Source organism: Podarcis erhardii, assembly GCF_964252035.2.
Source record: "Podarcis erhardii genome assembly, chromosome: 14".
Lineage (NCBI taxonomy): Eukaryota > Metazoa > Chordata > Lepidosauria > Squamata > Lacertidae > Podarcis > Podarcis erhardii.
Window position 1 is genome coordinate 6684312 of NC_138503.1, and position 17060 is coordinate 6701371.

At 40.5% G+C, this 17060-nt stretch overlaps 1 protein-coding gene across 13 annotated transcripts in view; it reads right to left on the reverse strand.

Moving 5' to 3' along the window:
• TCF12 (transcription factor 12) overlaps nucleotides 1-17060 on the reverse strand; it is a 166581-nt gene that overhangs the window by 103557 nt on the left and 45964 nt on the right. For all 13 annotated transcript variants that reach the window (XM_081838903.1, XM_081838909.1, XM_081838905.1 and 10 more), the window contains exon 4: nucleotides 2409-2482. In XM_081838903.1, the coding sequence (XP_081695029.1) occupies nucleotides 2409-2482 (74 nt within the window). The remainder of the gene's footprint in view (nucleotides 1-2408; nucleotides 2483-17060) is intronic.

Sequence of the window (17060 nt, forward strand, 5' to 3'; positions counted from 1 at the left end):
TTTCTGCTGCTCCAGAGAAGCGGACACAGAGCAATGGCTCCAAACTACAAGAAAGAAGATTCCACCTAAACATTAGGAAGAACTTCCTGACAGTAAGAGCTGTTCGACAGTGGAATTTGCTGCCAAGGAGTGTGGTGGAGTCTCCTTCTTTGGAGGTCTTTAAGCAGAGGCTTTAAGCAGAGGCTATGTCAGGAGTGCTCTGATGGTGTTTCCTGCTTGGCAGGGGGTTGGACTCAATGGCCCTTGTGGTCTCTTCCAACTCTATGATTCTATGATTCTATGGATGGCTTTAAAAGGAGATTAGACAATTCATGGAGGAGAAGGCTATCGATGGCTACTAGTCACAATGGCTGTGCTCTGCAGCAGTATGCAGTATGCTGCTGAGTACCAGTTTCTGGAAACCACAGGAAGGCAGAGTGCTCTTGTGCTCAGGTTCTGCTTGTGGGTTTCCCACAGGCATCTGGATAGTCACTGTGAGAACAAGATGCTGGACTAGATGGGCCATCAGCCTGATCCAGCAAGCTCTTCATGTTCTTATCTCACGGTGAATGGACAGTAAAATAGTAAATGCAATTCAATTCAAGTATAAAGTGATGATTATGTATTTATAAAAGTATTTATATACTGCTAAATTACAAAACATATCAAAGTGGCTTAAACATTAAAAAGAAAAAAGACATCGGGGCAAAAATCCTCATTTTACATATACATGCCGGGAGTCTGAACTGCTGGTGATTGACCAGAGATGAGACCTTGGGATCACAGTGGATAGTCAATGCAGTGTACAGCAGCTGTGAAAATGTTGAATTCCATGTTAGGGAATGTTAGGAAATGGACTAAACTGTGGAATTCATTCCCAAAAGATGCAGTGATGGCCACCAATTTCAATGACTTTAAAAGAGGGTTAGATAAATTCATAAAGGTTAACACAGTGGAGTAACCTCACAGGATCTCAATTCATTTTAGAGGAGACAAAGCCTGAACTTAGAACAGGAAGAGACAAGACACCCAGGGACCATCTGCATGTCTATAGCAGTCAGTACCTTCTGTCACATAGCACACCGAAGTCTCTGACATTTTAAACTAATGCTCAATGGATGCACAAGTATCTGCCATATGGCAGGGGGAAATATCTTGTATCTTACCAATGCAAAGCCAGCATCTCAAAACTGTGTCTTGCCCAATACGACAAAAGCAAGAAAAAGATGTGCCTATGTCAGATATGACGCTATGACGCCCCTTGCGCTTGTAATTTTTGCCTACCCCTGGAATGCAAAGCTCTCTCTAATTCAGCCACTGGTGCAATTTTGTCTCTTGGTCTCACTGATGTATAGAGGACACTCTACAGCAGGGGTCAGCAACCTTTTTCAGCTGTGGGCCGGTCCACCATCTCTCAGACCATGTGGTGGGCTGGACTACATTTTGAAAAAGAATGAATTCCTATGCTCCACAAATAACCCAGAGATGCATTTTAAATAAAAGCACACATTCTACTTGTGCAAAAACACTCTGATTCCTGGACCGTCTGCGGGCCAGATTGAGAAGGCCCCCGGGCCTTAGGTTGCCTGCCCCTGCTCTACAGGAGTGGTGGAGAACCTGTGCCACTCCACATGTTGCTAAGCTAAAACTCCCATCATTCTTGACCACTCGCCATGGTGGCCAGGGTTGTTAGGAATTGGGCTAAAACAACATCTTCATGTCCAGAGGCATCCTGAGGTTATCCTAACTCAAAGTAAAAAGGTAATCATTTCCCCTCAAGTAAACAACTGTGATCTTTTATTTAACATTTATTAGACTATTTTAAATGTGCATACTATATTACTGATTCTGTAGAGCATTATGTTCACGCTGTATTATATTTAAAATAATCGGAATTAACAAAGGCTACTATTGTTAAAAACTTTATAGTTTTATTGTATCTTAAATACAATCCATGAAACAGGATCTGCCACTTTTTAAAATGTCTGTAACTGTAATGTAGACGAGTGGTGACTGCCTGGGTACCTGGATATTTTGCAGAAAGTGGCAAGCTGTTCCATGAATAGATTTTACTCAGGTAACTGCAGGGAGGGGAAAGGGGGGAGCCCTTTTTCCCAAACACTGCTGTCCCAGATCTCCTGCATATCTAGATTGGTTTCCATCACTGATGGTAAATAATCATTTTCTTTAAAGAAAATCTTTAAAAATGTAATTAATAATTAATTTGTGCAAAGATGTTCATCAATTCACCACTCAAACAATCCTGCGAGATACAGGTATGGGCAGGAAGATTGCCTACTAATGTTTTCTTGTCTGCTGATAGTTTTAGGTACCACCTCTGAACCACAGACCGTATGTATATACAATAAATGCTCTTTTGTTAGCCATACTTCTGCCTATAATCAACTGTAGTCAAATTATACTCTTACCCTTGTAGGTTCATATGAAGGACTTGATTGACCACTTGCTCCCCAAGATGCAGCACCTGTTCGTTCTCCCATACCTAACAGTAGAAAGAAAGAGCACAGGCTATATAATATAATGCAAAGATTGGGGGAAATTAGATGTATACCATCATTCTATCACATGGAAGACAGCGCAAGCTTGTTTTTCTCTTGCTCTGGAAGGTAGGATTCAAGCTATAAGAAAGGAGATTCCGACTAAACACCAGGAAGAACTTTTTGATGGTAAGAGCTGTTCAATAGTGGAATGGACTCCCCTGCAAGATGGTGGGCTCTCCTTCACTGGAGGATTTTAAGCAGAGGTTGGATGGTCACCTGTCACAGATGTTGCAGGGGGTTAGACTAGATGTCCCTTCCAATTCAAATTACACAATTCTATGATTCTATGCTTGTTAAGATAAAAAAAACCTCTTAGCTTTCTATCTTTCAGTATTGATCAGAAGTACGGTACACCCAAGAGAAACAGGGTGTGATACCAATTCCCATCCTGTTTATTCACAGCGTTTGTAATCAAGAAATAGACATCCACTTTACCCAATGGGAATTCTGGCCGTCATCGTTAATAGGCTTTGTACTGCTTCATCACCATCACCTTACACACATTTATTTATCCAATCTTTTTTAAAAAAAACCATTTATGCTAGTGGTTATCACAACCGTGTAAAGCAATTCATTCATATTTTCATGATATGCTTGTATGACAAGGTACAGGCAGCCCCCCGTTTACACAGGGGTTACACTCTGAGGCACCATGTGCATCAGTGAAATCGAGTATAATTGCAACACACTGAAAAAAACAACCCTCTGCTACCATTCCACCCTTTTAGTGACAATTTAGTGACATATTTATGTTGTTTCCAGGTTCGGCGCAATGCATGTATATACACTCACACACATACTGCACGTGCATAAATGGGGGGCTGCCTGTACCTCATTGCCTAATTTTATTTTTTTCAGTAAATGCTTCTAAGCTCTTGTCTTTAGGAGATACTAAATCACCTTTTCATACATACTTTCTTCCTACTAGTATCTTTGGTGTACCCCTAGCCCCATTTTTTTTCCTCTCTCTCTCTTAAAATATGTAATATGGTGTGCATTTGGTACGCAATTAACGTATTTTTCCGTGTATAAGACATCCCCATGTATAAGATGATCCCTATTTCTTTCAACTCAAAATTGAGAAATCAACATTTTGGATTTAGCAGCTCGGTTTATTTTCTTAATTGGTTTACTTTGGCTCTGCTTGGATCACTGCCTGTTGTTGCAGACTTCATAACCTTGCAGCTGGGGACCTCCCTACCTGCTCAACCTCACATTCCCTCTCCCCCTTTGCTAGCATCCTAGCCTTCAATCAACCTGAGCAGTAGGAGCTGGCTCGAGGCAGCACACTGAGGAAGGGAACTTAAACAGCTGCATGGTGGCAGACACCTCCATGTTATTTCCAGGCTCCCCAGAAAGGAGTGTGCAGCTGAGGGTCTGGTGGGGTCAGTGATTGGTGAATCTTGCATGTGCTATATGGAGAGTGACTGTCGTTTTTGGGGTGGCTGGGTGAGTGAGTGAATGAATTAGGGGCACAGGTGCTGGTTTGGGTTTAATCCTTGGACGTTTGCAAGCTGATTTAACTGGGGCTAGCACCCCTTAACCACAAAACAGTTCTGCGCAGTGTGTGCAGCTTGTTTGTGTGTGGTCCAAGATCTAATTCCAAGACCTACTTGTCCTTGGACTGATGAGGCTAAGCTCAGACGTGCTTTACCATACCAGGGCAGCCCATCCAGCCCTTCATTCACTGCACCCTCCATCCCACCCCATCGGTTGTTGTTGCTTTTGTGCATCGTTGGTCTGCTTGCTCCTGCTTTGTGGTGTCTCTTTCTCCTCTCTGAGCTCAGAGGGCTTGCAAGCATCAGTGCGTGAGAGCATTGGGATTGGGTGTGTGTTAGTGGGTTTGCCTTGCTTCTTTCGTTGCTCGCTTCGCATCAGCTTGGTTGCTCTTCCGGGTTTGCTGTAAGGCTCCACAGAGTGTGCGTGCCTGCTTGCTGCCTGAGCTAAATTATCCCGACTTTTTTAGCCAGCTGGCAAGCAACAATGTGTTGGGTTTTTTTAACCCCTGTGCATTCACCATCTGTGTATAAGAAGACCCCCAATTTCTGACTAATTTTTTTTAGCTAAAACCATTGTCTTACACGGAAAAATGCGGTATTTGAGTTGCACTGGATATGGTATGCAATTATTTCACTTATTAGATATCCTCTTCTACAGAGAACCAAAGCCACCCACAGCACTGTAAATATAGACACACCAGATTCATAAAGGCTCAATCTTTTCTCTCATCATTCATTCCTCCTTACTGCCTGCCTTTTTCATTACTACACATGCTGTACTGACATTTCTGCCCAAAAGTCTTTCTCCTGGTTATTTCATGTCAGGTTAGAAGCATCACCACCTCTGCCTCTGCCTCTGCCTCTGCCTCTGTGTGTGTGTGTGTGTACACACACACACACACACACACACACAAACACACATGATCTTCGCCTTGCCGTACTCCTTTCCCAATTTTGAACCAATCAGTTGTTCCATATCCAGTTCTAACTGTAGCTTCTTGTCCCACATAGAGATTTCTCAGGAGACAGATGAGGTGATCAGGCACTCCTATTTCTTTAAGAACTTGCCATAGTTTGCTGTGGTCGACACAGTCAAAGGCTTTTGTATAGTCAATGAAGCAGAAGTAGATGTCTTTCTGGAACTCTCTAGCTTTCTCCATAATCCAGCTCATGTTTGCAATTTGGTCTCTGGTTCCTCTGCCTCTTCGAAATCCAGCTTGCACTTCTGGGAGTTCTCGGTCCACATACTGCTTAAGCCTTCCTTGTAGAATTTTAAGCATAACCTTGCTAGCGTGTGAAATGAGTGCAATTGTGCGGGAGTTGGAGCATTCTTTGGCACTGCCCTTCTTTGGGATTGGGATGTAGACTGATCTTCTCCAATCCTCTGGCCACTGCTGAGTTTTCCAAATTTGCTGGCATATTGAGTGTAGCACCTTAACAGCATCATCTTTTAAAAATTTTAATAGTTCAGCTGGAATATCATCACTTCCACTGGCCTTGTTATTAGCAATACTTTCTAAGGCCCATTTGACTTCATTCTCCAGGATGTCTGACTCAAGGTCAGCAACCACACTACCTGGGATGTACGAGACATCCATATCTTTCTGGTATAATTCCTCCGTCATTGAATAGGACATCCCTATTTTCATTTGAGAAATGTTGGAGGGTATGTGTTTATGCAGAGGGGGAGGGAAAATTATTTTCCCCACAGTATGCATTGCCTTATACCTGCCATTCTCTTATGCACTCACCCAGTTTGTAGGCATTATTCTTGGCGGGGAACTTGTGGCTCTCTCTATGAGGTTGGACTTCAGCTCCATTCATCCCCAGTCAGCATGGCCAACAGTAAGGGGTAATGGGAGTTGTAGTTCAGTAACATCTGAATGGCACCATATTCCCTAACTCAGGTCTATAGTCTAACTATCCACGAAGTTTGTTGTTATCAGTGAGCTTTGCTGGTTTAGTTTTCCTAATCTCCAAATAATTCATGAACAAATTATAAAGCACCCAATTTTGGACCAGACAGTTACAAATGCCTAACCAGTCCTTTTCTTCCTTCTTTTCTATCCATTTGTTTTAAAATCATGTGATCCTCTTACCTAATAGCTACTAAGGTTCCTTGAGAAACTTTAGTAAGTGATTGGGTCAAAGCTTTTTGCATTAAACAGGTTTCAGCTAATTTTTTCCTAAATATGATTTCATTTATTATTCTTATTCTTATTAATGCATATAACACCTATGTTGTACCCACTGTTCATGTTTTGGAATCTCAGACACTACAACAACACAGTACCTCAGTATAGTATGACAATGGCATTCCTGGACTATTAATGGCATATAAATAGCTTTAAATTCTATACAAACCCACTTAGCATTGGCCCAATAGTCAGGTTTATACAAAATCAATTTAGACAAACGTGTACACTCATGCGCAGGAGGTTAAATGAATGATAGTTTATCTATTTCAGCATCTTCTTTCTAAGGGTTGACATGGTGGAAACTCAGAAGCAGAAGATTACAATAAAGGTCAGGTCACATTTGTACCTAGCATTTGGCACTGAGATGCACTGCTTCTGAAAATTAAGGCTGTGTTTAGCTATCATGAAAATTACTGTATATTATATCATGAAAATTAAACTGTGTTTAGCTTCTGAAAATTAAGACTGTGTTTAGCTAATAGACCTATTTCTGAAAGTACTTGGTGGCTATCCTTACATCTTGTGGTAGTTAATTCTACAGTGCAACAATGAAGAAGGACTTGTCCCCCCTCAAATCATAGAATCATAGAATCATAGAGTTGGAAGAGACCACAAGGGCCATCGAGTCCAACCCCCTGCCAAGCAGGAAACACCATCAGAGCACTCCTGACATATGGTTGTCAAGCCTCTGCTTAAAGACCTCCAAAGAAGGAGACTCCACCACACTCCTTGGCAGCAAATTCCACTGTCAAACAGCTCTTACTGTCAGGAAGTTCTTCCTAATGTTTAGGTGGAATCTTCTTTCTTGTAGTTTGGAACCATTGCTCCGTGTCCGCTTCTCTGGAGCAGCAGAAAACAACCTTTCTCCCTCCTCTATGTGACATCCTTTGATATATTTGAACATGGCTATCATATCACCCCTTAACCTCCTCTTCTCCAGGCTAAACATGCCCAGCTCCCTTTGCCGTTCCTCATAAGGCATCGTTTCCAGGCCTTTGACCATTTTGGTTGCCCTCCACTGGACATGTTCCAGTTTGTCAGTGTCCTTCTTGACACAAGTCTAATTAGACCAGGCAGAGGCCCTAATGTAGCCCACAACTGCTGTTTTCCCCATGCCACACCCACCTGCTATCATATGTAATGACAGGCGTGGACAGTTAAAGTTGTGGCTGCAAAAGAATGATCAGGAGCCTTAAAGTGCACTCTCAATTTTCCTTGGCAAGCACAACTTTGCATTCAACAACTTTTCCTGCTAAAAGCAAGGTTTGCTATGGTGCTGATCACTTGACTGGCAGTAGCTGCAAAATCCATTGGGATTAGCTACATTCAAGAGTTCCTGCATGCAATCCCTTTCCAAAGCAGAGCTTGCAGCTGGCACTGGTCAACCATGCCCGAAGCCCCACTTTAAGCAGGGATGTTACTTTGCAATTTGAGTACCAGCTAGGAAGCAAAAGGGGGGGGGGGAATAACCAGGAGTGCATGTAAAAATGTGCTTCAGATTCTTCCGTTTGTAGTTGATTGTAGTTGATTGACAGGTGAGTCACATATCTGTCCAAGTGGTCCATGGACAGCGGGGAGCTCAGGATGCGGCCCACTGGTTAGATCCCATTCCTCACCTCAGTCATTGTGTAATTACAGTGGATTCCCCAGTAACATGTGTGGTGCGAAGAAGTACTCTTACCATGCCTGAACCTCACTGAGAAAGACCCCAAAGGAGGAATACAACTTCCTCTCCCCAATGGGCAACCATAGCTATTCACATTATTCCATACACTAGTATAAGATCATTATGTTATCTGCTATTTCTCAATCTGTCCTCAACAAAATTTGCATTCATCAATGCCACAGGCGACCATTTCCAGTGATCTCTATCCTGAATAATCTCACCCTATTTAGATGTCCTGGGGCTTATCATCTATGTGATTTGCTTTACATTATATGCACAATGAATCTAACATGCTATTCTCATGACTATTAGACCAGGCGGGAGATTCTCTTTTCTATCTGCTTTCCAACCTGAATTATTTGGCAGCATCTTCAAAGTTGACTGTCTCACTGTCCAGCATGACCCCCACTTACTCATGAATATTAGGTGGCACCAGTCTCAATACAGAGCCTGATACCACATTCTTACATGTGAAAATGGTCTATTTATTTCTACTCTTTTTTGGAGTCCAAGTGTATAATATTTACCAATCTTCTCTATCTATATGCCAATGCTGTTGAAGAATTCTAAAAGCTAGGAAAATGGCTAATCTTCCATTTGTAAAAGCTATGCTGGTTTCTCCTCAGAAAGGTGCTATTTATATATATTTAGCTTTGGATAGCACTTTTCACCAATTTACCATGAACACAAGATAAGCTGACAGTAATTCCTAGATCCACACTGATTTTTCTATTGCTTACCTTTCAGTCCTCCACTAAGGAGTTTGCTTTTAGTGATTATTTTTTTTTTTAAATATTTTTATTAATTTTACAGAATAAAAAAGAACAAAGAATAAAATACAAAAGTTTCATAAATCATATTTCTTTTACAGAATCTTTTGGACTTCCCCACATCTTCCCGAATCTGCATTATTTATAATACCAATTTCAGCATTTTGTTATCTTATTTCATCACTTATTGTATCTTTCATTTTGTCATGTTACCCTTTTCAATATATTTATAACCCAATGTTCATAATACAAAATCTTCAGCTATTTATTATCTTATTTCATTACTTATTGTATCTTTCAGTTCATTATTGTATCTTTCAATTTCATGTTACCAAAGTCAAAGTTATTGTGACCATGATCTTATATATTGTGATTAAAACGTAATGCAATAAAGATTTTTCTTAATTTCACCTCTCTTTTCTTGTGCCTTAATTTTAATTTCACCTAATTACCATTGCTGGGGCTAATATTTCCTAAAAAGTGCATTTTCTTAACATTCATACAGCTTATAATATTTTTGTAAATAGTCCTTAAATTTTTTCCAGTCCTCTTCCCTTTTTTCTTCTCCCAAGTCTCGGATTCTGCCAGTCATTTCCGCCAGTTCCATATAGTCCATCAACTGCGTCTGCCATTCCTCCAGTGTGGGTAAATCTTGTGTCTTCCAGCACTTTGCGATGAGAATTCTTGCTGCTGTTGTAGCATACATAAAAAAAGTTCTATCCTTCTTTAACACATTCTGGTCTACAATGCCCAGAAGGAAGGCCTCCGGTTTCTTAGGCAAGGTATATCTAAATACCTTTTTTAACTCATTATAGATCATTTCCCAAAAGGCCTTCACTTTCGGACATGTCCACCAGAGATGAAAGAACGTCCCTTCCGCCTCTTTACACTTCCAGCATTTATTATCAGACAGGTGATATATCTTAGCAAGCTTGACTGGGGTCATGTACCACCGGTATATCATTTTCATAATATTTTCTTTCAGGGCACTACATGCCGTGAATTTCAATCCGGTGGTCCATAACCTTTCCCAGTCCTCAAACATAATGTTATGTCCAATATCCTGTGCCCACTTTATCATGGCGGATTTGACTGTCTCATCCTGTGTATTCCATTTAAGCAGCAAGTTATACATTCTTGAAAGTAATTTGTCTTTAGGTTCTAACAATTCTGTCTCTAATTTCGATTTTTCCACCTGGAACCCAACCTTTTTGTCTGTTTTGAAAATTTCCCGAATTTGAGCATAATGCAACCAGTCTCGCACCTTACTTTTTACATTTTCAAAACTCTGCAGCTTCCAATTGTCACCATCTTTTTCAATTAGTTCCCAATATTTTGGCCAGTAGGCCTCCATGTTAAGTCTCTTACGTGCCTTGGCCTCCGCCGGTGAAAGCCACCTTGGTGTTTTACTCTCCAATGAGTCTTTATATTTTGTCCAGACCATAAAAATTGCTCTTCTAACAATATGGTTTTTGAACATTTTATGAACTTTAACCTTGTCATACCACAAATACGCATGCCACCCAAAAGCGTTATCAAACCCTTCCAGATCTAGGACATCGGTGTTCTCTAACAAAAACCAGTCTTTCAACCAGCAGAAGGCTGCAGATTCATAATATAACCTCAAGTCTGGCAGGGCAAATCCCCCCCTTTCTTTCGCATCTGTTAGTATTTTAAACTTAATTCGGGGCTTTTTGCCCTGCCAAACAAACTTAGAAATATCCCTCTGCCACTTTTCGAAGCATACCACTTTGTCCACAATCTGCAGGGTCTGAAACAAAAATAACATTTTCGGCAAAACATTCATCTTTATAGCTGCTATTCGGCCTAACAAGGAAAGTTTTAGTCTTGTCCAAGTTTCCAAATCCCTTTTGATTTCTGACCAACATTTCTCATAGTTGTCCTTAAACAAATTCAAGTTTTTAGAAGTCAAGAACACCCCTAAATATTTTACCTTTTTAACCACATTTAATCCTGTCTCTTTCAAAAACTCATCTGTTTCTGTAGACGTTAGGTTCTTAGCTAAGACCTTAGTCTTTTGCTTGTTCAACTTAAATCCCGCCACCCGACCATATTCAGATATTAAATCCAAAACTCTTTTTGTGCTAGAAACTGGCTCCTGTAATGTTAGTACCAAATCATCTGCAAATGCTTTCAGTTTATATTGTTTCACTCCGACCTCAATGCCCCGAACTGACCGGTCCCTTCTAATCATATTCAAAAGCACCTCCAGGACCGAGATAAACAATAATGGGGATAGAGGGCACCCTTGTCGTGTCCCTTTTTCAATATTGAGTTCCTCCGTCACCACATTGTTTACTATCAATTTAGCTTTTTGGTCTGAATATATTGCTTCTATACCATTTTCAAACCCCCGTCCCACTCCCATCCCTTCCAAATTTTTCTTCATGAACATCCAAGAAATGTTGTCAAAGGCTTTCTCCGCATCAATAAAAATTAACGCCGCTCTAGTGTTAATATTTGTTTGTAAGAGTTCCAAGATGTCAATAATGTTTCTCGTATTGTCAAACAAATGCCTACCCGGGAGAAAGCCTGCTTGGTCCTTGTGAATCACTTCATTCAATACCTTTTTAAATCTATTTGCCAAAATGTCTGCAAAAATTTTGTAATCCACGTTTAGGAGTGAGATGGGACGGCAGTTCTTAAGTTGAGTCTTTTCAGTTTCTGTTTTAGGAATCAATGTGATGAAAGCTTCTTTCCACGTTTCTGGCGCCTTCTTACCCTCCATAATCTGGTTACATACCTCCACCAAGGGTTGTATCAAATAGTCCTTCAAAACCTTATAATATTTGGAGGTAAGTCCATCAGGGCCTGGAGATTTGCCTAATTGGAGGTTCTGTATGGCACTCTCGATTTCCTGCTGTGTAACTTTAACATTCAGGGTTGTTCTCATTTCCTGAGGAATTTTTTGTAATCCGTTAGTTTTAATAAATTGATCTATCTCAGATTCTTTCTGCGGCCCTTGTGCATAGAGATCTTTGAAATATCTCTGGAAACATTTCCTAATTTCTTCAGGCTTCTGAACCATTCTTCCTTCAATCTCTAGATTTGTAACTGTATTTAATTTTTGTCTTTTTTTCAACTGCCATGCTAGCAGTTTCCCACATTTATTTGCTGAATCGAAAGATCTTTGTCTCATTTGTTTAATTTTCCACTCCACTTCTTGGTTTATCAGTTTCATATATTGGGCCTGGAAAAATTTCACTTCTCTCAGCACTTCCTTAGACTTGGGCCTAGATCTTAATTTCCTTTCACCCTCACTTATTCTCTCCAATATCTTCTGCTTCTTTTCATTCCAGAGTCTTTTCTTTACAGTGTTTTGTTGTATTAGAAACCCTCTCATCACCGCTTTACTTGCGTCCCAGATTGTTCTTTTTTCCACCGTAGTGTTCAGATTTATCTCAAAGTAATCTTTCAAAGTTTTTTGGGCCTTCTTCACAATCTCCTGATCTCTGAGTAAAGTGTCATTCATTTTCCATCTGAAGGATCCGGTTATGTTTAGTCTCAATTCCATTTTCAAAGCATTATGGTCGGAGCAAGTTTTTGGGCAGATTTCCACTTTTCTAGTTTTAGGTGCCAGTCCTTTAGTTATCCATATTTGGTCGATTCGTGTCCATGACAAATGAGCTTCAGAAAAGAAAGTTCCTTCTTTTCCTAGGGGGTTCTTGACTCTCCATATATCAATCAAATCCATATTGTCTGTCATTTCAAAAAAAGTTTTAGGTAGTCTGCCTTCTTTTGTTATATTTACACTCTGCGACTTATCCATATTTACAGAGACAACCCCATTCATATCTCCCAACATAATAATGTTGTTATAATCCAGATAGTCCAGTAAAGTCTCATGCAGCTTCTTAAAAAATTCCGATTTTCCATCATTTGGCGCATAAATTCCTAATATCAAAAATTTTTCACCATGTGTGTAAATTTCAATAGCCAAAATTCTGCCTTGTTCATCTTTAAATAGAAATTTCGGTGACAGGCTCTCCTTTGCGTAGATCACTACTCCTCTTTTCTTAACTCTGTCCGAAGAAATAAATTCTTGGCCTAGCCTTTTATTGATTAGCACTTTCCGATGAAGCCTTGTCACATGTGTTTCTTGCAGACAAATAATGTCCAATTGCTCTTTCTTCAATATATGGAATACTTTCCTTCTTTTTTCTGGAGAATTTCCGCCATTTATATTCCAACTAAGAAGTTGCAGAGACATCCTGAGTCAATTTGTAGGCCTTACAATGGGGTGTCTAGATCTCCCGTTCCCGGCGGTGGCAGTGATGGTCCAGCTCCAGGCTGTTTAGTTCCTGGTGGTGGGGGTGGCCAAGACGCAACTGCTCCTTTCTGGAGGTCTTCCCCGTTGTCGTGAAGAAACTTCTGCTGGTCCTCTGGTGTTCTGATTCTTGTTTTCCTTCCTTTATAACTAAATGATAGTCCTTGCGGGAACTCCCACCTATAAGGGATTGTGTTGTTTCTCAACAACTTTGCCAGTTCTAAGTATGAGGCTCTAAGATCCAATAACAATTTGGGTATATCTCTGTAAATTTCAGCCTTTTTACCTTCTATCTCTAGAGATTTTTTGAAATGTAGGCCTAGTATCTTGTCTCTTTCCTCTCTTGATTTCAGAATAACCAAACAATCTCTGGACTTGTCTTTCTTCGCCGATCTGCCCAGTCTAAATGCAGTCACAATTTTAAAGTCTTTATCCTCTTCTATTCCCCAAAATTTGGAGAATAAAAGTGTCAGAAATCCCTCCAAGTTGCCTTCCTCCAATTCTGGGACAGCTCTCAACCTGAGGTTATTCTCCTTGTTTCTCAATTCCACCATCGACAGGTAGGCCTGTTGTTCCCCTACCTGTCTTTGCAGAGGCTTGATTTCGCCTTTAATCTCATCAACTTTTTTACTTGCTTGCTCCGCTTTTTGATAGGCTTCCACAGCTAATTTATGATTTTCAGCTGTAGCTCCTTGTAGATTCTCAATTGCCTGTGTGTTCTGAGAGACCTTTTCAGAAAGTACGCCAATAGTAGTTGTTGCTTGGTCTATTTTTAGTGATTGACTGTCCACTTTTTGATTTAAAATTGCTAGTTGTTCTAAAATTTGTTTCAAAACTGTGTCAGATCCTCCTGTTGCCATGTCCTCTTCAGCAGGCTGTTCGGCCTCCACCTCCTGTGCTATCAGGACGGTTGGAACAGATGATCTGCGATGATGAGCTAAAGTTGTTTGGACAAGTTGCACAGGCTTCCTTTCTTTTTCTTTTTCTTTTTCTCTTTCTTTAGCTTTGGCTGCTCTTGTTTTCCCTGTGCCACTCATTCCACACCTGCCTCTTGTTCAAGGTCAAGTTATCCTTTATTCCATGAGAAAGCAAGTCCGGAGTACACACAATTAAACCACAGAAATTCCAAACAAAAAATGTTTCCCAGGCCTCTATAGCTCCACAGTCCTCTAGGGGGAGTATCTTAAAATTTCAGGGAAGGAAGAGGTTTTTCCGCCATTTAAAGTTTCTGTAATCTCTTTTTTAGTTTGTAATTCCAAGACAAAAAGGAAGATTCGCAGAGTCCTTTACTTTTTAAGCTAAAGCCACTAGGAGCCAGACTGGTAATTGCAACAGTATTTCAAACGTTTAAAGTTTCAATATATGTAGCAACTTAAAATCTTGTTACTGTAGTCCGCAGTTTGACAGCTCAGTTACATACTGACAGCCCGACGACTTGCGTTCTTAAAACAAAGTCCCAGATATAAATCCCATAGGCAAAAATAAAGTCTCTCTTGGTCTTTTAAATAAGAAGACTGCAAATTCTGTAAATGCACGATAGTTCCACTTTACAAAGTTCCCATTAAGCGCCTCAGCGCTCCTCTGTACTTTTGCTTTTGATCTTGTAAGCAGTATCGGGAGACGGACTTCCTTTTACTCGTCACCCGTTTTCAAACCCGGAAAGAAGGTATTTAAAGTCCAAATTGTAGTTCACTTTACTCACGGGTATGTTACTTGCCAAATTGATGTTCACAGGAAGAAAGGTCGACGCTCATCAGCAGCAGCTGCGCGGCTTCGCCTCCCGCAGAAAGAGCGATGAACTCACAGCGCCGCTTCCCCTTTCGCGCTCCGGAGCCCCTTACGGGGTCCCTTCCGCACTTCTGGGGAAGTTCCTGGCGCCCGCCGAGTCCCACGGCCACGGGCTCCCTCTGCCCGTGGTTTTTTCAAGCGGGTCGTCGCTATGCCGCAGCGAACGACCCTTTTCTGCGGAGCCCCTCTTCAGACGACGAAGAGGACCGCCATCGCTGTTTCGCGCCGCCTCCGGAAGTCCTGCTTTTAGTGATTAAAGGTAATTGTTGCAAAAAAAAAAAAAAAAAAGGAAATGCATAAAATAAGCCTTTTTGCAAATGATAGAGCAATTATGTTATCTAATCCAAAAGCTGCAATACCTGTATTAATGAAAGAACTAAGCAATCATGGTAAAGTGACAAAAATCAATGAATCCAAATAAAAAATAAAGTATATGGGTATTTCTCCCTCTGACCATTTAATCATGCAAAAACAGACAGGTTTTTAAATCTGCAGCAAGGTAATAAAATATATGGAACTGCAGATAACTAAAAATCTGTCAACTTTAAAAAACAAACTTCACACCATTTCTTTTACAGCTATGACAAGAACTTAGATCTTGGAAAGACCTACATTTATCATGGTCAGGACTCATAGCTGCTGTAAAGGTAGTTATCTGATGATGATGATGATGATGATGATTGTTGCTGCTGTTCAAGTTATCTGTTCAATTTATATACTGTCCTTTATCCGAAGATTCCAGGGCAGTGTTTCTTTTTCAAGTGCTGCCAACTAGGATTACACCCAAACAATTTAAAATATGGCAGGGCTCAGTAAAAAAGTTCATACACAAAGGACAAAAAGTGCAACCAGGCGTCTGAATTATATGTATCCATGTTTAAAGTGGCGGGTTCAGAATCCCACACCTCCAAACTTATTACAATGCCTTCCAATTAAAGCATTTGATGTCACTGATCCACAGACAAAAGGGTAAACCATGCCTAGATACAGTCATACCTCGTGCTGAAGTAGCTTCAGGATAAGTATTTCCAGGTTGCGCACTGCGGCGACCCGGAAGTAACGGAGTGCGTTACTTCCAGGTTTCGCCACTCGTGCATGCGCAAACGGTCAAAATAACATCACGTGCATGCACAGAAGCGGCGAATCGTGACCCGCACACACGCGCAGATGTGGGTTATGTTCGCTTCTGGATGCAAACGGGGCTCCGGAACAGATCCCGTTCACGCCAGAGGTACCACTGCATAGAAATTTCAGATCCAATATACAGAGCATGTCCTTTCCTGCCCTCTTTACTCACTGAAAAACCCATACCATTGCAAACCCTTTCCTCCACACCACACTGAATGTTTGGAAAACAGAAATTAAAAAATTGGCTTCTCTGATATCTCCCCTTATTCCTCTTCACTTCCAACTATCTTTTTAAAAAGCAGGACAATGCTTAGATTGAATGGCTGGGAACAGATGGCAGACTTTTATACGCTAAAATACCTTTTTTTGCAAATGGTATTCCTCTATGAAAAGAACAATTCATAGCTGACATGCCAAACCTTAAATGGTCATGGTACCATTTCAATCAGCTGTTAAGATTCCTGTTAAATCCAGATATTTCCACTAAGGCAAACAGGAACCTAACAGCAACAGAACACATCTTTGTTAACCTCGCTCTTCTCTCTAAGGGCATAGCTTCCTCAATTTATAAAGCTTTAATAAACCTAGAATATGGCAATCTTTTGTACACAAAAATGACGTGGGAGATGGACCTAGAAGTCAAAATACGAAATGAAAAATGGATGTCTTTGTGGTCCAAGAGCCTGCTGAAATCAGTTTCTGCAGAAATCAGGGAATCCTTATGAACACTTTTGCATAAATGGCACTATAAACCAGTGATGCTATCCCAGATATCTAAGGTATTGGAGGGGATGCACAATCAAAGGTACATATTTCCATATGTGGTGGTTTTGTAACATCATCAAACCCTTCTGGAGTTCAAAGAAATAAGGTTGATATATAACAAAACTATTGAAATGTATGCATTAACACTACTTGGGCTTATGATCCCACCCAGTGCTTTTTTCCTACAAAAATGTTTAGGGGTACTCTCATTTTGACTGACGAAAATCACCATTTTATAGTTCAACTCAGGAAAAATAAATACAATAATTGAATTTGACAGATATAGAGTCAGAACGGTTTCAGAGAGAAACAGAATTAACTATGGTTAAAAAGGTAAAGTACCTAGGGGTAAACATAACAGCAAAAAACCTGAGTCTATTCAAGGACAACTATGAAAAATGTTGGTCTGAAATTAAGA